General features: G+C 47.7%; 5 protein-coding genes across 5 annotated transcripts; 4 read left to right on the top strand and 1 right to left on the bottom strand.

Annotated features, from left to right (window-relative positions):
* The first annotated feature begins 1,433 nt into the window (after nt 1–1,433).
* On the top strand, nt 1,434–6,631 carry F4813DRAFT_346725 (uncharacterized protein). The gene is made up of 4 exons (XM_049241877.1): nt 1,434–1,887; nt 1,960–4,905; nt 4,965–5,141; nt 5,195–6,631. The coding sequence occupies exons 1-4, from the start codon at nt 1,585–1,587 to the stop codon at nt 6,074–6,076; spliced, it is 4,308 nt and encodes a 1,435-aa protein (XP_049103156.1). The 5' UTR covers nt 1,434–1,584; the 3' UTR covers nt 6,077–6,631.
* Nucleotides 6,632–7,615: 984 nt separating this feature from the next.
* On the bottom strand, nt 7,616–9,093 carry F4813DRAFT_220490 (putative cytochrome c oxidase polypeptide VI mitochondrial precursor). The gene is made up of 3 exons (XM_049239795.1): nt 8,399–9,093; nt 8,100–8,145; nt 7,616–7,877 (listed from the first exon to the last, which is right to left on the bottom strand). Exons 1-3 carry the CDS (start codon nt 8,599–8,601, stop codon nt 7,638–7,640), a joined length of 489 nt encoding a protein of 162 aa, XP_049103155.1. The 5' UTR covers nt 8,602–9,093; the 3' UTR covers nt 7,616–7,637.
* Nucleotides 9,094–10,910: 1,817 nt separating this feature from the next.
* Nucleotides 10,911–12,117, top strand: F4813DRAFT_385723 (GNS1/SUR4 membrane protein; the record flags this gene model as incomplete). Its single annotated transcript, XM_049246294.1, has 4 exons — nt 10,911–11,333; nt 11,393–11,462; nt 11,519–11,731; nt 11,795–12,117. 4 exons carry the CDS (start codon nt 10,911–10,913, stop codon nt 12,115–12,117), a joined length of 1,029 nt encoding a protein of 342 aa, XP_049103154.1.
* An 843-nt stretch (nt 12,118–12,960) lies between these two features.
* F4813DRAFT_220465 (uncharacterized protein) lies at nt 12,961–15,415 on the top strand. The gene is made up of 2 exons (XM_049239794.1): nt 12,961–14,412; nt 14,509–15,415. Exons 1-2 carry the CDS (start codon nt 13,311–13,313, stop codon nt 14,823–14,825), a joined length of 1,419 nt encoding a protein of 472 aa, XP_049103153.1. The 5' UTR covers nt 12,961–13,310; the 3' UTR covers nt 14,826–15,415.
* Nucleotides 15,096–17,338, top strand: F4813DRAFT_346713 (uncharacterized protein). Its single transcript, XM_049241876.1, has 2 exons — nt 15,096–15,992; nt 16,174–17,338. Exons 1-2 carry the CDS (start codon nt 15,576–15,578, stop codon nt 17,002–17,004), a joined length of 1,248 nt encoding a protein of 415 aa, XP_049103152.1. The 5' UTR covers nt 15,096–15,575; the 3' UTR covers nt 17,005–17,338.
* The last annotated feature ends 972 nt before the right edge of the window (nt 17,339–18,310 follow it).

Here is an 18,310-nt window from a genome sequence, read left to right as displayed (position 1 = left end):
GGATGATTTATACCCGTTCCTTCTGTTTGGACACTACCTATATTTGCCATTATCTTCTGGGGGCGACTCCTATTTGGCGGTTTTTGATCTTTGTGTACTACTTGGTTACGAGTTAGGTGCGAGGGCTACGTTGTATATGTATCTGACTTCTGACTTCTGACTTCTGGCGTATGAAGTAATTAGTCTTTACCTGTCTTTGGCATGACTGCTAGATTTCCAGTTTCCCGAGGAACAATACTTTCCCAAAATCTTATGGTCTTTCTAGCGTAGGACTTTGTGTAATAATATAACCTAGATCATTTACTGAGCAGGCTGTCGGGTCGCTTACCATATGTACCTACCTACTATGCCCTTAATGTTTCATCGTATTAATACTTGGAGGTAGTTGATGGATAGATAGGAGGCATATTTGTGCTTTTTTCTTTGTATATTGTACGTCTCTTGTAGTCTCCTAGTATACCGTAACTTCTGCTATATCTCGCCTTGGCAGTTTTAGTTCTTTTCACATCAATTTATATATCATCTCAAGAGCTACTTATATTTTAATCCAGCAACTAATACCTCTTATTAGTGATAGACTGATGGTGGTATATTAGGTATATTAACTCGTATTGCTGTAAGGTCCCAGGATGAATGCCTACCTACATATGTACATACCTACATAACCTAAGGAGGTATTTATGTCATATGTGCCTTTAAGGCCTAGGCTTAAGTAAAGTCGGCAGCTAGCCAATAATAATTACCACGTACGGGACTACTATCAACGCCACGTCATTTCTGAGACAGTCGTTTATACCTAAAGGGTTATAAGATCTGGAAAGTGCAAATCAATCATAGGTTCTCGGGTACTTTCCTCTTGGAATTCCTTGTGAAACCTATCATTGTACCTATCTTTTAGTCATGAATTACAGGTACCCTAAATACATCCCTCGATCTGTACCTACCTAACATTTGTCTGTACGTTTGAATATAGGTTATCACACAGCGCATCACACTTGGGCTAATACTTTCGGTCCTAATATTGCAGCAGCTACCAGCCCCCTTCTTCTTTCCCCTATAACTTCGTTTATTTTACATAGTTATCACAAATCTCACTTTATGATTAAGTTTATTTCTCGATACCCACGGATTTATTAAACAGGGTCATTACGTTCTTTTGGGACTATCGACTTTTTTCTTTTTTTTTTCTTTTTTATACATCTGGTGTAAGTCGAGGTATTCTCTTCGTGGGCAATAAAGTAAAGTTAACCTAGTTGGGTGCTAGAGAGGAATCTTAGCACTTAGCCACAGCGGGTTTGCAAGAGTGCCACAGCGGGAGTTAGTTACCCCAACCCCTGCCCAACCAGGGACCCTGCCAAGCCACGCTCGGCCGTGGTATGTACATATCGAAGCCTCGTCGCACGGCTGTGGTTACACTTCGTCTAATGCCTTGACAGGAACCAAGCTCCTCATGGCCAAGGACGATTACCTTGGTGAGACTAGCATTGCCACATAGCTATTGGAGCCAACGAGTTTATCTTATTAAATGACACTAATTATGGATCTTGTTTTTATTCAGACTGTTCGCAAGGGAAATTGCCGTCGATGAGCGCGGAACCACCTAAATCACATATATTAGATAGCCACCACCACCACCACCACCGACAACACCATCAACGACAGCGCCCACGATCCCAACCCCGAGAAGCTTCGACACCCACCAAGAAGAAAAAGAAGAAGCTAACGCATGCTACCGGCCAAGGGAAGAGCGAAGATAAGCGCGAAGTAAAAAACGGCTGGTTTGCGATTCGGGATATTATTGACGAGAAGTTCGAGCGAGGGAAGACGTATTACCTGGTCGATTGGGAGGGTACCGATGAGACTGGCAACCCACATGTGCCATCGTGGGTAAGTCTTTGTGCCCCCTTATGCGTCTTGATGCGGTCCTGTTTTATCGGTACAGAGGCTAAATCAGCATAGGAACCTAAACAAAACGTAACATCCCTTGCGATAAATGATTGGATGGTTAGGAAAGCCAGATCCAAGTACACCCAGGATAAACTTGATGTAGTTGTTGGCGACGTTAGTCCCTCTATGCAAGAGTTTAATACTCGGGAGAGCGGTTCCGTCTCAACATCTAATCGGCAACACCAAGGTCGTGCTAAGAAGCGCCTTTTAGAACACTCATCTTTGTATGAGTCAGGGCTTAGCGAGGAACCTGCATCAAAACTACCCAAGCTAAAGCTTAAAATAACAGAGAAACCATCGGCACTCTCCAGGAGTGCGGGTCATGACCTTGGACATACTAAGGAGCTGTCAGAGCCGCAGGGTGAGCTGAATCACGACAACTTACATACCCACCCCTCGGACGATATTCAAGGCGATCCAAAGCCCTACAAATCTCGCATAGTAATACGGTTGCCGCGCGACCCAACATTTCCCGCGGATCAATACGTGTGCGTGCCACCCGATTCACAACAAACGGATAGCCAGCAGTCTTCTCAGCTTGCTGGTGCCCATGCTGCACTAGCTCACGAATCTGAGGTTGAGAGTCAAGAGCAGAGGACCGTGCCTGATTCTCAGGAGATACACAGCGCTTTAATTTCTGATGTGCACAGCAGTATCCCAGACCACTTAAGTTCATTTGGAGCAAGTCAGCTTCAGCTTCAGGGACGTGCCGTTGTCGCATCTCAGCGCGAAGAAAGGCTTCAGCGTCCAGAATCGTTTGGGAACTCAACAGAAATTCCTTCGCGTCAGCCGGATCGCCCTTTTGTTGGAAACCAGGGAAACTTATCAACTTCGACTTTTCTGATTGGGACTGTTGTAGGTTCGACTGCGCCCGACAATTCGCAAAGCACCATTGGTAAAGAAAATCCTAGTTTCTTGACACAAGAAGGCCTCAACGTTGATGTTGTTCCACCAACGTCCCAGCCTACCAGTTTTGCATCTACTCTACCTCACGAATTAGCTTGGGACGAGTACATCTCTGCGACGAGTATCAGCCAAGATCAGAGCCAGGCACCTGTAACAAGTAATAACTCACAGGCCGCTCAAGTCGTGCTGCCCCTCAGTAGCCAACAGGGAGGGCTCGCGACGTATAGCGAGGCGACCTTTGCTGTTTATGACGATTCAGTTGTACCTGACACTGTACTAAGAAACGCGCAGGACAAACGCAATCCTCAACATTCAAGCCAAGCTTTAAGTGAATTGGATGGTAATACTAGAAATACATCGTTCGCAGAAGACCAGCAACCTGAATTAGAACCTGAGCTGAGTGACGCAGAGCTTTTGCAAATTATTCCCGCGAAACCGGTAGATTTCGGAGCAAATAAAATGCCTTTAGGACCACCTACGTTCGGATCTCAGCAACCGGCCGCGCCTACGAATATGGATACCGACCAGCCCGCCCGGCTTACGGCACGCGAGAGACTGAGATTAATTCGGGAGCGCCACTTTGAAACCCTGAACGACAATTTCCCGCGACGAAAGGCTCAAGTCGAGGCTCGTGCTAGAGCGGCTAGCACTGATGAGGGTTCCTCAACAGGCCCGCAACCGGACATTCAAGAGGCACCAATTGTTCGAGCTCCTTCTTCCCGAGATATTAGTCCCTTGACTCCAGTAAACCTGACATCTCAATCTTTCCCGATCCCGCCTCTAGAGACAGCTGCCAACGACACATCTTCTGATCATCAATTACCAGTACCTGAGACTACCCAAACACCCGTTGAGCAAGAGAAGGAAGCCGAGCTGGGATTAGAGGAGAGCGGCCCTGCTGAGGTAGGGTATGATACCCATGAAGAAGAGCAGCCTGCAACCTTGGACCCATCAGCCTTGACGTTATCTATCGAACATGATATGGATGCCAGCCCATCAATGCCAGTACACGATGCTCTCCACAACAGTCTACAGATACCAGATGAATTTATTATACCGCATGAGGAAGATGAGACACCTCTTGGCTATCCGAGAAGCCTTCTCCCATATATACCCACGGGACCTAACGAGTATCTCGTTACGCTTCCGTTCTACAACAGCTGCCGGCCTGTATATAACGACGTCCTTCGTGACAATGAGGAGCTTATTCGCGAGTATAACGCTGCATTTCGTGTTGCCCCTCATCAAATACCACACCCTGCAACAGTATCGAAAATTGACGAGATGTTCTCTCGTCTTTTCGATATTTGCGACCTGCCACCGTTTATAGAAACTACAACGATTATGACACCTACAGAGGTAACGAAGCACCTCGTTAATACTAATGCGAAATTCGCATTTGTTGCCGAGTTGCTTGTTTACTTGGCCGAAGAGAATTCGGATAAGAAAGTTCTCATATTGTCCCGTCCCGGAAAGGTTATGGATTTCCTTGGTAACATTATAGAAGCAAGAGGTTACCGTTATATTCGATCCGGCCTGGAGATCGTCGGCCCTTCTAGTGCTGAGCACAGTCTGACCGTTGCTATTTCATCAACCCTTGATAACTCCACATCAATACCCGAAGATATCGACGTAGTCATAGCATACGACCATACATATCGGCCTGAGTTGCTCCCACAAACGGTCCGAGAACGTTCCATATTAATGGTTCTAACGAATATATGCTCCATTCAACACCTTAATATGCGTATCTCAGAAAACCTAGAATCACTGGAACGAAAGAACGTGCTCGTGCTCGCACTAGTCAAAGCAATGCGGTATATAGAAGACGTTGACGACTCTCTAATTGTCAAATTTCACATGGCAGCTGAGACTTTCTGCAAGTACATACAAGATACAGATGACGACGATTTCTATTGGGAGCCTTATGAGGTGCCAGAGGATGTGTTCGAGGATTTGCACGCTGCTAACTCTCAATCGCAAGTATCGCAGTCCGGTTTAGGGGCCTTTGGAACTGAGCAGCTTCCGGGTAGTCGGAAGAGGTCTCACGAGGTAAGCCAGCCTACTGCGATTTACATTGTGGGTACCTGAAATACTAATCCAATAAATAGGGCGAAGATGATGATATTTCCTCTAAGCGCCCTAGAGTATCACAACCTACAGTTGTCACTCATGTGAGTCACATCAGCGACTCGCTGAAAGGTCTTATCGGAGATGACACGGTGGACGAGTCGCCGAAGGCAATGCTCTCAGTTTCAGTGGGCAAGCTAGAGAAGCTATCAGCTAAGGTAGGTTTAATTCTGTCAGCAGGTATTATAACAATTGGACTAAACTCAAGTAGGTCACAAGCCTCAAGGCCAAGTTGCGCGAGAGCCAAATGCGAGAAAAGCAATTCCGCCAACTGAGCGATCGATCCAAGGAAGAGGTCGATAACTATGCTTCTACCGTTAGGTTGGTACAAGAGAAGTATATGACTTCCCTGAAGGACCGTGGAACCTACGAAGACCAGTACTACAAGGCCAAGGAGGAAGCCCTAGTGGCCAGTGCAAATCTTGAATCCAAACGGAGGGAATATGACGGTCTAAAGGAAAAATTTGCAGAGCAGCAAACACGATTATCTGCAGCGCATGAATCGCTTCTTGAGTCTGCAAATCCCGAGGTTGCCAAGATGGTACGGCTAGAGAAAGAGCTCGAAGAGTCTAAAATCAAGGTGCAGAGCCTAGAAAAGAAGGCTGCATTAGCCAACAACGAGTTGGAATATGCCAAGAGTGCCTACCAGGATGCATCTCAGAGAGCTGCGGAGCTCCAGGCCGAGAACCGCGCGCTCGAACAACGAGTTGAAGAACTCAATCGCAAGGCCGACGACAACAGAGTTAAAATAAACCAGATTCATGTGGAGAGCGAGAGCAAGGAACTTCTACGATTACTTAATGAGCAAAAGAGCATCGTTCGCGACCGAGATCTAGAGCTCACCCGACTCCGGGACGAGCTGCGAATGCTGAAGGAAAGCCGACGGGGTACGAGACAGAGTAGTGTTCCTCGAAGCCCGCGGTTAAGCGCCTTTGGCGTTAACAGTCCTCGCAACGGTGGTCGCACTAAGGGTAGCTCTAGTAGTCGTGGTACTAGTCCTGCTCCGGCGACGGGAATCTTCGAGGCGGGAGGCGGAATTGGCACTCCAGTTCCAAATAGTCGAGCTTCCCATCTGCGAGAGTCCAGGTTCTGAGGTTCCGACGAGGGTCAAAGAGCTTCTAAAAATGGTGCATTGCGATCTCATCGCGACCCCCCCCACCAGCGGCAATGGAATGACGGAAAGGAATGGAAAACGTCCTCCGTCCTCACTCCTTTCTCTCTCACTTTTTTGATCTTACACCCGGTAGGCAGGAGGGCAGCAATGCGTTTATATTTGTTTGTACTAAAGATTGCGTCGGGGCGGAGGGTCTTCAGGCTCCTCCTTTTCAGTTCGTTTTTGTCTTAGCGGAGCGTACATGGTCGATTGATTTAGCTAGATAGAAGGACCTCCAAACCTAGGGATACTAGGATCGCTGTTATTGCTGTTACTTGCCTTGCTATTGTTACTACTACTGATTTGTATTACGACGAACGATAGGGGGGCAGGCGGGAGGTAGATGGTGTATACTTGCAGAGAGCACCTTACAGTGAATACACGGTATGTGCTGCGTTGACAAACACTCGTCATTTTTGTTCTTCGCCGACAATATGAGAAGGGGCATTTTACTACAATTTTTAGATGAATCCATAAGAATGCTTGCTCTGTGCCCGTAATAGTGAACGCGACTTGATAGGTTAAGCAACGATATCGTAAAGTACTTAACCTAAGACATTGCGAATAGGTGGCTATGACTACCTACCTATTTAGCCCCTATTATTACCGTCCTATAGGTAACGAAGTCAGGCAAGTATGTATACCTGGGTACCTTACCTTCAACTCGCATCCGATATCCTTTCTTCTCTCCTCTTACAAGCGCGTAGACGCGAAGACTTGCCTATTTGCACCTTTACATCTCTGGCATCTTACGATTAATCCTCTGCGGTGTAACAGATCCGCTCACATCAGCAGCCTTAGTCGGTTCGTTATATACCCCCTCCCCGGCAGTTTTCTTTCCGAGCTACAGGTTAGGACGGGAAAGATACGAGGAGAATTGGGTAGTTTGGGGACAGTTGAAAAGGGGTTATTAAATTTGGTTGGTGAGAAAAGTTGGGTGGATAGGTACCAGGTAGGTAGGTAGGTAGGTAGTAGATAGCTATATGGGATAGGGTTTTACAGCAGGGCATAAGAGCGAGTTTCTCGCCTCTATAAACTCTCAGCCCAAATGAACAACACCTCACAAAAATGCGGTCATCATCTTCTTCTTCTGCAATGTTTCATCTTTTTTTTAAACTACTTTTCTCTAAGCCCCGAGAGAGATAGGCGTTTTTTTCGGTGTCTAATTTCGTCTGCTATTGTTTAGCGTAGTAGTAGTAGTAGTAGTGTCGTGTAAGTAATAAGTAGTAAAGGTAGTAAGTAGTAGACATATACATATGCATGCGGGAAACAAACCAGATCCGAGACACGATATGATGCCGGATCAGCTCTCTCTTTTATTTCCCCTTAACCTCATCTTCGCTTTCCTGTCTGTTTTCCAAGCTAGCTCCCTGCTATACACCAGCCCGCACACCTATGCATTTTCTTTGTGCTGCCCGTCTCGCCCTTCTTCATTTTCCCGGCAAAGAAAAAAATGAGCCTCGATGATGGGTTCGTAGCGAGATCAGGAGGGTGGGGTCGTCTATTTGGCTGTCTCGGGGTACAGGTCCTCCTTTAGGACGACGCCGAGTTCTTCGCGCAGGGGCTTTAGCTCGTCAAGGTATTGCTGGTACTGGTCTTTGTTCTCGACCTTGGCCTTGATGCCCTCGAAGATGCGCACGGCAGTGGGGAAGTCGTTAACTCTCCGGGCAGCGCGGAGTGCAGCCTCCACCACGGAGGGAGAGGGGACGAGATCGTAGGCGAAGGCGTTGTTCAGATTACGCTATAGTTACACCTATGTCAGCATAAACATTTCTCTCACTAATTCGACCTTGAATCGTTTTTATATGATATGCTGACGTCGTGAAGGGAGATTATCGGCCAAAGTGTGGGGATAGTGGGTCGACCTATTTGAGGTGTCCGAAAGCAGGTGTCCGAGGTAAAGAAGCTGGGGTTTGATGGAAGAACGGAAGGAAGGAAGCTGTTTGACTCGAAATTGACGTACCTGTAACTCGAAAACATCTTGCACCTTCTCAAATTCCGTCTCGTATCTGCGCCGAGGAAACTCGGGTTAGCTATCGGATCTGAATTTGGTGTTTGACGAGGTCGCTTAATGACCAATTGAGCGATATTCAAGCTCCCACAACCCCATCCAATAACCAATTGAACGTCATAGATGCTTCAACATGTCCAACATGTCGCCAATTAACCCCAATTGGATATAAATGAAGCTGTCTCTTATATATCTTGTGTGTAGTCATCGAGCCGACCTCAATGCTGCGTAAAAAATGCTAAGATCCTTACCTAGCAGTAAATTCCTCAAACGTCTCCTCGTGATGCGCAGCGGATTTTCGGGGCACAGTAGTGCTGAAGTTGAGGCTCGAGCCGGCAATCAGGCCCGGAACGAAGGACGCGGTAGACCGAGTGGGAGCGACGGGTCGGTTTGCGCGGAAGAAGGTCTTGGAGGGGCCCCGCGAGGCAATTCTGAGGAGCGACATGGACGACATAATTCTTTCTATTAGAGGACCCTGTGGGAAAAAAAAAAGAAGAAAAAAAGAGGAGACCGAACGTTGCTGGTCGGGTGCGGCAACGAGGACGAAAAAAAGAATTATAGCGTGGTTGTGCGTCGAGTAAATTTACCTCTTCTCGTCGGGTTAAAACAAATAAGAAAATAAAGAGGATGGTTGCGAGATGGGATAACACAGATTTGCTTTGTGCGATATGATTTGGTGGCCGTTTTCTCGAAGCGCAAAACAATTTCTTACAATCGAATGATGGGGGAGAAATGGAAGGCCGGCTCGCAAAAGGGTCAGTGCTTATTGGTCCGTCGGCCGTCGGGGTGTGGAGCTGGAGGGGGCATAGGTAGGCCTGTTACGGGCATAGCAGTTGCCAAGTGAGCTCACTCTGCAATGAGCTCACTCTGCAACTGAACTGGGTTAGCATATGTAGCTGCCTACTCAAGCATGTTGGTCCAAGCGCCGGAGAGCTCCTCGCGTTAACTTTAGGTACATATTGCACTTACAGGACAGCAGCAAGTCATGTGAATTGCGTGTTGGGCTTCGACGTCATTACTTCCATTCTCATTCGTCAAACATTATGCATGCTACCCTCTGCCCTACGATTAGTTCTATCGCCTAGGAAGATTCCAATGCCCAACCTTGATAAGAATAAAGAATCTTATCGTTGATGGCATTCGATTTGATATCATCTCATCGGGCTTAAGGTTACTATAGGTACCTATGTATGTTAATAGAGCAGGATATTATTTTCTATTGCGATTTCTGGTACATGCGTCTTTGACCTTTTAGGCGCTTGTTATGGAATACTAAATAATTTGCTTGTTACCTATAAGTCAAGTCTTAAATGTGACTTGATTAAAAGTTGCTGCACATCCATAACTGCCTTAGGTATAGCATTACTTAAACTGGTCTAAAGCTTTTGAAACTAAGGTTACATATCTTTCGGATGAGACGGACATATGACAACTTAAAACTATATTGCCCGAGAAAACAATCTATGCCCAAACTCGGTGAAATTCGAGAAGCCCAATTGTCTTATGTCATTAGGTATTAGAGACGGTTTTATCAGCCACTATTCAGCCATAAATGTAATCCGTACATAATGGAGGTATCCGTATCCTTCCAATATTAGCCCCCCGCGCTAAAAATGCACACTAACCATAAGCCCATTTTGCCCAGCAATATTGTCTGTTGTATCGCTGATTATTTTGTTGACATATGGGGTCGAGCCGTTTTTCGCAATCAGACATCTGAATACGTGTCTACAAGTAATGTTTATTACCGAAAAAGAAGTATCCATATTTCGAAATTGGCCGAGGTTGACCTATCCATCTCTCTTATGCGTAGTACCTATACCTATGTATTAGATCAATTATCTTATCTTATACACCCCTATGACCTGCATATGTGGCTAGTATTAAGTTGTGCTGAAACTCGAGCGATAAGACAGATTGGCGATTTGAGACATCATGCACATACATACATATGTACCAAAGATCAATTTATGGTGTTCGCATTTATTTTCTGTGCGCGATGAATTTGTTTATATACGACAGTAGAAAAGAATAGCATTGGCAAATTGATGGTTCCCCATTATAAATAACCTCAACGGATAGGCTTCATTTTAATAAGCATGTTAGCATATGCAGGTACGAACATTCAGACACCTTGGGTACAATGGGGAAAGTCCAAGTACCTTCTATGTATATGAAAAAGCATTGCGGATGGTATATGTACGCTGCTAATGCTATTAGTGCGCGAAGTATAGCTGGTATAGGCAGGTGTATGTATGAGAAGCCCGGGCATGTGTTAGTTTGTGGTACTTGCACAATACAATCAACAGCCTTATCCCTAGACGGTCTCCGAGGATCCCGCCAAATCCGATCGGTAAATCCTTATGGAACCGGTCTAATCATTCAATTAGCCAATCAGAATTCGACTTTGTCGCGTCTCCTATTGTTGGCGTGGAGTTTTAATGAAGAACCGAAATTCCGTCTTTCTCAACTTTTTTCCATCTTCACGAGATCCGTAATCCGTGGGTTTTTTTTCCTTCTTCACAGATCCCAATCTTCCCTTTCTTTTTTACCTCTTCTTTTTTTTCTTCTTACCCAGTCGGCGAGACCATCGCAGGTCTATAATACTTCAAGTCACTCCTTCAAACGGCCGTTTCTTACTACCTGAGCTGCTCGTCGCGGATAGCCTCGCTAGTTCCTGCCTCCCTTGAACCATCGAGCGCAAATCACTACGCGACTTCGAGCACACGCTTCAATTGTGTCCAATATAGACTATTCTACATGATGGCTTCCCCGGCCCCCGCCGCTATCTGGGAAGCATTCCCTATCCCGACCCTCGACCGACCTTTTGGCATACAATTATGGCCTTACTTTAGCAAGGCTTTCGGGGCGGTAGTGGGTTATTCTGCTGACGACTTTCGGTTTATGGCTGGCAAGACACCAATGTCTACTCTGAAGGAGACATTGACGTTTATTGTCGTCTACTACCTAATCATCTTCGGTGGTCGCGAGTATATGCGCAATAGAGAGCCCTTTAAGCTGAAGGCTTTCTTCTTGATCCACAACTTCTATCTTACCGCCATTAGCGGTATACTTCTGGCGCTATTCATCGAGCAATTGCTACCAACTGTCGTTCGCCATGGGATCTTCTTTGCGATCTGCGATACCGACGGCGGTTGGACGCAACCTCTAGTAGTCCTTTACTACGTAAGTTTTCGTCCGACAGCCCCTATTCGCAACCAAGGAATAAAGCTAATCCGAGTTAGCTGAATTACCTCACCAAGTACCTGGAACTTTTGGACACCGTCTTCCTCTTCTTGAAGAAGAAGCCCTTGAGTAAGCACACAAATCCTGAATGTATATGGAGGATCGGTGTTTCTAACGCATAGTAGCCTTCTTACACTGTTACCACCACGGCGCTACTGCATTCCTCTGCTACACTCAACTCCTCGGTTCGACCGCTGTGTCGTGGGTTGTTATTACTTTGAACCTCACCGTTCACGTCGTTATGTACTGGTACTACTTCCAGAGTGCTCGCGGAATCCGCATCTGGTGGAAGGAATGGATTACTCGTCTGCAGATCATCCAGTTCATCATTGACCTTGGTACGTTAGAATATTTGGTTATCACATTTTTTTAGACGGGGCGCAAAGCTAATTCGTATGCAGGATTCGTCTACTTCGCTGCGTATACGTACTTCACGTCCACTTACTTCCCGAACATGCCGAGCGCAGGCAAGTGTGCCGGAGAGGAGTTTGCTGCTTTCGCTGGTATCGGTACTTTAACTTCTTATCTGGTTCTCTTCATCTCTTTCTACTTCGCTACGTACAAGAAGGACCACAGAGCGCCTAGCACACGCAAGACCCTTCGCCGCATGTCGCAGGCTCCTCTTCCGGACCATCACACCGTTGCCAACGCGGCGCAAATACCGCAAGCTAAGGCCAGCGGAATTAAGACCAACGGGGTCACAACTCGATCCCGGAAGGCTTAAGCACAAGTTGATATTGCTAGTCCAGATACATGGCCCGTAGTTGACTATATTTTGGATCACCATTTCAAGTTGAAGATTTTTGTATTCCGATATGAATGACGGACTCGGGTGATAGGAGCTACCTACCTCTTCTGTGGCAGTTAGAGCATTGTATTAGTGGCTTGGCCATTGGTGACGACATATCATAAAGAGAGGCTACGACGGGACACTGGGCAGGGGGGGGTGGTAGTAATACGGTGTACAACTTATAGGAGCTTCGTTAATTGGAGTTTACGGACAATTGGGTGATGATAAAAAAAGCATCTGAGGATCTTAGGACAACATAGAGGGACGTCGGCCATGTCACGCCTTCAACATTGTACCCTTTCGTGTCGCATAAACATAAACCGGGTCGGCGCTTCGAGTCGAAAGGGAAACGAACAATATGCATAATAGCAGTAATACGATTGATAATAAACCAAAATCGCTACGAGTCTAGTTTGCTGTGAGAATAAGAATACTTGAAATTTCCAGGGAGTTGAGGTACGGGAGTATTCTACGACGCCTTCTATTACTTTTGGTATCTGCTAACAGCTCGGCGACAGATTACTAGACGGATTACTAGGCAGTATAGCAAAATTGACTAATTTTAGGGATGCCAGGGACGTACGTGGATACCTGGGTACATATAGATATCTTCTGAGTGGCAGTTTGTCTCTATATCCATCCTATTATATCTCGTTCTCACCGCCACCGTTGATTTGGGTATGCGGATGGCTGAAGTCTTGACTCAGTCATATCATATTCATATTAGACAAGGTACCATGGCCCCCACGCTCCTAGGCTGGGACTATCTTAGTATGGGTTTCGCCCGGATCTTCATGATCTTATGTGCCTAGAGCCTTAGGGGAGTGCCTTGCCAAGGATTCCTCCGGCCCTTACCGCGGTTTCGGCAGGATTCAAGTGACACGAATGGCCATAAACGTATTCACATAGGGGTCTATGATTGGCTTAATACTTATCTTGGAGACAAGAACTTGGGGTCTAGTCGGTAGAGACAGGATGGGTATCCATACTGCCTTTATACCTACCTCCTTGGATAGGCGTTGAACAGCTTAATAAGTAGTATAGATCGATTGGGACCGCAGCAATGGTTTCACTCTCATCTTTACTTCCTGTATGGAGCTCCTGTGCCGTCGCAGTTGAGGTTCTGGATGAACCCTATCATCATGCCGTCTTACAGCACGCTAGAAGTTCACATGGTTGAAAGCTATGGTCCATACGACTACGAGACTACGAACAAAGAAGCTGTTAGACACTCGAATGGTATATACCTCCAGCCTGCCCCCTTCGAGGTTGAAGGCTCAGGCGCCTACTTCCCGGAAGTTGTCAATTATGAGGGAGAGCAGCCTCCGAGTGATACAACAGCCGTTGACAAACCACAATCACCAGCAAGCCTAATTTGCGGTCTATCAAAACGTATATTCTATATTGTTTTCGCGGTCGGATTGGTAGTGGTGATCGGCGCTATTGTTGGGGGAGTAGTAGGTGGCATCTCGGGTGGACAGCATCATACTTCTAAGCAATCAAACGATTCACAGCAGGGCCCGTCCGGTATTCCAAACGCAAACAGCACCTCGTCATCGTCCTCCAATCAGAATGTGCTCAAAATATCGAAGTTGGTATCCTCAAACATGACCGACGAGAATGGCTACGTACATCGATTTGTCTTTTTTCAAGACACGTACAATGCTATTATCGAGCGGAGATGGGATTCGCAGAACAGAACTTGGATCACGAGCAACATCACGGAAATCATGAGAGGCTCTACAACGCCGGTGAATCCTCTGCCTGGAGCGCCCCTGGCCGTCGCGTCGTGCAACTATAATACCGTATTTGAGACGCATCTCTGGTTTACTGTTCCGGATAGCTATGTGAGCGCAGTTTATCTGCGTCATGCGGACACGAAGCCGGACAACTGGCAATACGATACTCTATACACGGGCGCTCTACAGACGTACCCGGGGTCGCAACTAGCAGCGACGTGGCAACGCTGCTGGAGCGAATATTGCATAGGTAACTGGGTCCTTGCTTACCAGACGCCTGGGGGAGATGTAAACGTCGCCAATGCAACCCACTGGGACAATCCAACTAGAGTAATAGGAGGGAGAGACGTGGCAGCCAATTCCAGCTTGGGCATCATATCCCAGCTGAACGGACTCGGGACTAATCGATTAGCTCTTATATCGGAGACCGTCGGTTCACAGACGAGTAGCTCCATGCAGAAGACTATGTACTTGAACGAGTGGGAACCTGGTAGGTCTCTTACCGTCTAATGCTGTCTTGTTATTCGCCTTGTATCCGCGCATGGCGGCGTCTAGGTAGGTACCCAAGTCGCTAATATGGAAACAGACGGGCTCCTAATCGAAGACCTACCTCCCCCCTCGCCAAACCTACAGTTCGCCGTCCTGCTTATGGAGAACTTCACACAGACCATGTTTCTAACCCTGCGCCCAAACGGCACGGTCAGCGCTCTGTGGTGGGGAGGCCACTTTACGTCCATACCGAGCGTCGACTTCCGCGGGGGGCCGTCGACGGTCAACTTCACCGCTATCTCGGCGGGTGAAGATTCCATGCTCTACGGTATATCCGGCGACGAGGTCTTGCAGTACGAGCCGGACCCTTTGGATCTTTTCGGCTTCACGTACGTTAGTCGGGTTTATCCGTGAGGGTTGCGTCTGTTGCGTTAGGTTAGGTACCTAGTTTAGGGAAGGGAGGCTATTTGTTTTGTGTCGGCTTATACGGGAACCCGGGTTGTGTAGAGTTGGACCGGTATAAGGCGTCAGGGGGATCTTGTCGGTTATCTTCTATTGGTAATTTTTACGCGTGGGACTACTCCCTATGCAGTGCTGCTTGCTCACTGCCATCGGGGGTAAGCGCTAAGCTTTAAGTGACAGGCAAAGGTTCAAACTGCGATTAACTACAATTAACTAATGCTCTTATATCTTTATGTCTCATATAGAGGGCGACGACTAAAAGATACCTACTACCTGGTATCTATCTATAATGATCTGGCCTGGTACTTTCATCTTTACGTCTTATTGTGATTATTATAGAAATATAAACGAGAGATCTTTAGATAGGGCTGGCCTCGACCATTCACGGCCCCTGTCGCGAGAGGGGGCTATGTAATAGTTGAACCTCTTACCAGTCAAAAACTGCAGATCGCACTCCACGCTGTTGGCTAAGCATCTACCCAACGCTCGCCGCGAGGCGCAATAGACGTAGGGATGACGCCGGTTTGAGTCATCCGGTATTACTACTACATGATATAGGTATTTGATAGAATACAAGAACACACGAACTCAAGTATATAGTTGGATGGTTATAAACTAACTAGGAATTATTAACAGTTGACTTTGACCTGCCAATTTGTCTTACAACTCTCAACTTACCACTTTTCACCTTCAGTCTTCGATATGACAGAGAAAGACAAGAAGCCAAAGGAAGAATGGCTAGAGGAAGACGGAGAGGGCGTTCTCTTCCCCTCGCCAGGGGAAAGTCCTCTCTTTGACGGCCCCGAGCTCCTCCGCCCGCACGATATCCGCGCTTTGGAAGAGGCGGAGAAGGTCGAGGCAATCGTGCAAGACGACACGCTCGACGAGCCGGCCAAAATCGACGCCATCGCCGAGGTACGAAATTGGTTCAGCGGTTCCACCGAGACCATTGACGCTTTTCTCGCCGGCGACATCGATACCGAGACGGCCGTTACTAAGCTAGCTGTGCCTATCGAGAAGGCGTATTCGACGGCAGATTATGGTAGGGCGTATTACCACGCGGAGATGACGGCGCGGAGTCAGAGGCCGGTTTATAGCCCGGAGAAGGCGCTTGAGTTGGTAAGTTGCTCTAAGTGTTTCCTTGAGCTGCCTTGGGTACGTAGTAGTTGAGTAGGGGCTTGGGCGGAAAGGTAGAAAGAGGTCATGCCAAACCACCTCTATCATATCAAGACCAAAAACAAAAAGGGGAAACAGTCAAGGCAATACATATCCACATACCTACTAACCTCTCCTCTCACAGTGGGGTCCCGAAGAAGACTGGCCCGAACCCTCCCTCCCCGCCAACGAGAACGAGAACGAGACCGAGACCGAGAGCACAGAAGGGAGCACAGAAGGGCACCTCTGGTCCCTCTGGTACGCGATCCTGCACGCAGCCAAGCGCATCCCCTGGACCGACACCGTCGAACAAGAGCGGCTCCTCGCGCTCGTCCAAGCCCTCAAACAGCGTCCCGACCCGCCCCCTCCCTCCCCCATGACCACCCCCCTAAAACGGAACTGGATCTGGGAAGACGGCACGCTCTGGAGCACGCTCAGCATGCTGGGCCCCAGCGCGCGCGAAGCCTGGAACGACTGCTGCGGCTGCGGCGCGGGGTGGACGGTGCCGGAGCAGCACGCGTGGACGAGCGTCAACGCGTTCGTCGCGCGGCTGGTCGCCAGCGGCACGAGCGGCGCGCTTGCGCTGTACGGGGACTGGGCGCTCGGCGATGCAGTCGAGACGGTGCCGCGGAGCGCGGGGCTGCACGTCAAGGCGGCGGCGGCGACGCAGCTGGCGGTCAAAGTCACGGTGGCCTGCGTGTGGATCCAGATCGCGGGGCGGTACATGTGGAATCTGCGCACGGACGAGGGGGTGCCGCCGGACTTGAGGGTTGCAGATCTGGGGGCGCGCGAGAACAAGCTGCCGTGGTACGGGCGGAAGAAGGGCGCGGAGGAGGCGAGGCGTTGTACGGTGCGGTGGGATTTCTGGCGGAGGCGGCTGGAGCAGGAGGGGGAGAATGGGGAGTTGCCGGAGGAGGTGAGGGAGTTGGCGAGGGGGTCGGCGGAGGTTATTGGGAAGTTCTTTGAGGGTTACTGAGGAGGTTTGGGTGCGGTTGGGATATGTTGCTTGAGATCTAATGAGATACCCTCTTTTCTCATCGTGCCTAGGGCGGTGTTTTCAGCTTATTACTTGGTTGTATGATAAGTTTAGGTACTTTGGATAATTACATTTCGTGTAAGGCTACTACTGAAGTCGTACGTGTGAAATACTGGCGGTGGTCTGATGGGTAGGTCTTACACGGACAGGTTCTTAGAATCTCGGGAGTAAACACTAAAAAGTACGAAGACTAGAAAATATTAGGAGTTTAACATCTTTGATAGTTTAACTACCCAAATTAATAGTCAAAATCAAATTGATTATATGTTTTTAATATCGAGTCACTTACACTACCACACACAGCACTATATAAAATATTCTCGTAGATGAGCCCCTATTAAGGGATACCTATATGAATCATCGAGTTATCTTGCAACTTCTTAAAATAAATAGGTAGGTATACAAGGTAAATAAATATGCCAGCTAGGTACCTATTCAACCAACATCAATCATTGCTATAAATATATATTAGATCATAGTAAAGACGCTATACTTTCCGCCAAGCCAATGGCAGTAAGGTCATTCTCCTTGCCTGAATCAACAGCTGATGAAATTGATCAATGGATAACCGCGCCCGAGCAACGAAGGCGTCGTTGTTATATGAATGTCTTAGCCGCCAACCTAGGTACCTAACCTAGACAAATCTATTCTGCCGATTTCACTTCCCGGATGAATACAGCCTCCCGCCTCAAAAGGATTTTCGGTAACTACCCTACCCTATCCTGCCTGTCCACCCTGCGATCTAGTCTCCGCTCAGTTCAGATACAACGTAGGTAACGCTAGATCTCGCTAGCTACTCAGCCGCTTTCTTGGCATTACGCATCCTATTCAGGAATTGGTTATGTTGTTAGGTAATTATACCAAGGAAACTGTCACTTTCTTTTGTTTCTTATTTCTTATGCCGTCATTATATATACCTACTTCTAACCTGGGTATTTAATCTACCTAAATAGGTTAGGTACGATACCCGGGTATCTGATCCGCCGTGGGATCTATAGCCAGCAAGGGGGGAGGGGGGAGAGGGGGAGAGGGGGATGATTTCTCGGGTTCCCAACCTACCGGGACGCACCAAGTAGCCTGGTGCTGCTTTACATAGTATATTTATTGCATAGGTCCTATAGTTATAAACGTCCTTTACGAGTCTCTCCTATTGTACTACCAACCTGTCTCAGTATTTACCTTGGGCTGATGTTCACTTCGCTAAACCGGAGCATTCAAGTCACGCCTCGCCTCTCAACTCGTCGGT

This window comes from Daldinia decipiens (assembly GCF_022478715.1).
Source record: "Daldinia decipiens strain CBS 113046 unplaced genomic scaffold F4813scaffold_4, whole genome shotgun sequence".
Lineage (NCBI taxonomy): Eukaryota > Fungi > Ascomycota > Sordariomycetes > Xylariales > Hypoxylaceae > Daldinia > Daldinia decipiens.
The sequence above is the reverse complement of the archived record's forward strand: the minus strand, read 5'-3'. Positions and strand labels throughout refer to the sequence as shown.

Coding starts and splice junctions, on each gene's coding strand:
- F4813DRAFT_220465 (XM_049239794.1), top strand. CDS start 13,311: ATGAACCCTATCATCATGCCGTCTTACAGCACGCTAGAAGTTCACATG. Junction 14,413..14,508: donor CTTGAACGAGTGGGAACCTG/GTAGGTCTCTTA, acceptor ATATGGAAACAG/ACGGGCTCCTAATCGAAGAC.
- F4813DRAFT_346725 (XM_049241877.1), top strand. CDS start 1,585: ATGAGCGCGGAACCACCTAAATCACATATATTAGATAGCCACCACCAC. Junction 1,888..1,959: donor ACCCACATGTGCCATCGTGG/GTAAGTCTTTGT, acceptor AAATCAGCATAG/GAACCTAAACAAAACGTAAC. Junction 5,142..5,194: donor TAGAGAAGCTATCAGCTAAG/GTAGGTTTAATT, acceptor AAACTCAAGTAG/GTCACAAGCCTCAAGGCCAA.
- F4813DRAFT_346713 (XM_049241876.1), top strand. CDS start 15,576: ATGACAGAGAAAGACAAGAAGCCAAAGGAAGAATGGCTAGAGGAAGAC. Junction 15,993..16,173: donor CGGAGAAGGCGCTTGAGTTG/GTAAGTTGCTCT, acceptor CTCCTCTCACAG/TGGGGTCCCGAAGAAGACTG.
- F4813DRAFT_220490 (XM_049239795.1), bottom strand. CDS start 8,601: ATGTCGTCCATGTCGCTCCTCAGAATTGCCTCGCGGGGCCCCTCCAAG. Junction 8,146..8,398: donor TTTGAGGAATTTACTGCTAG/GTAAGGATCTTA, acceptor TCCTCGGCGCAG/ATACGAGACGGAATTTGAGA. Junction 7,878..8,099: donor AAGATGTTTTCGAGTTACAG/GTACGTCAATTT, acceptor GTGTAACTATAG/CGTAATCTGAACAACGCCTT.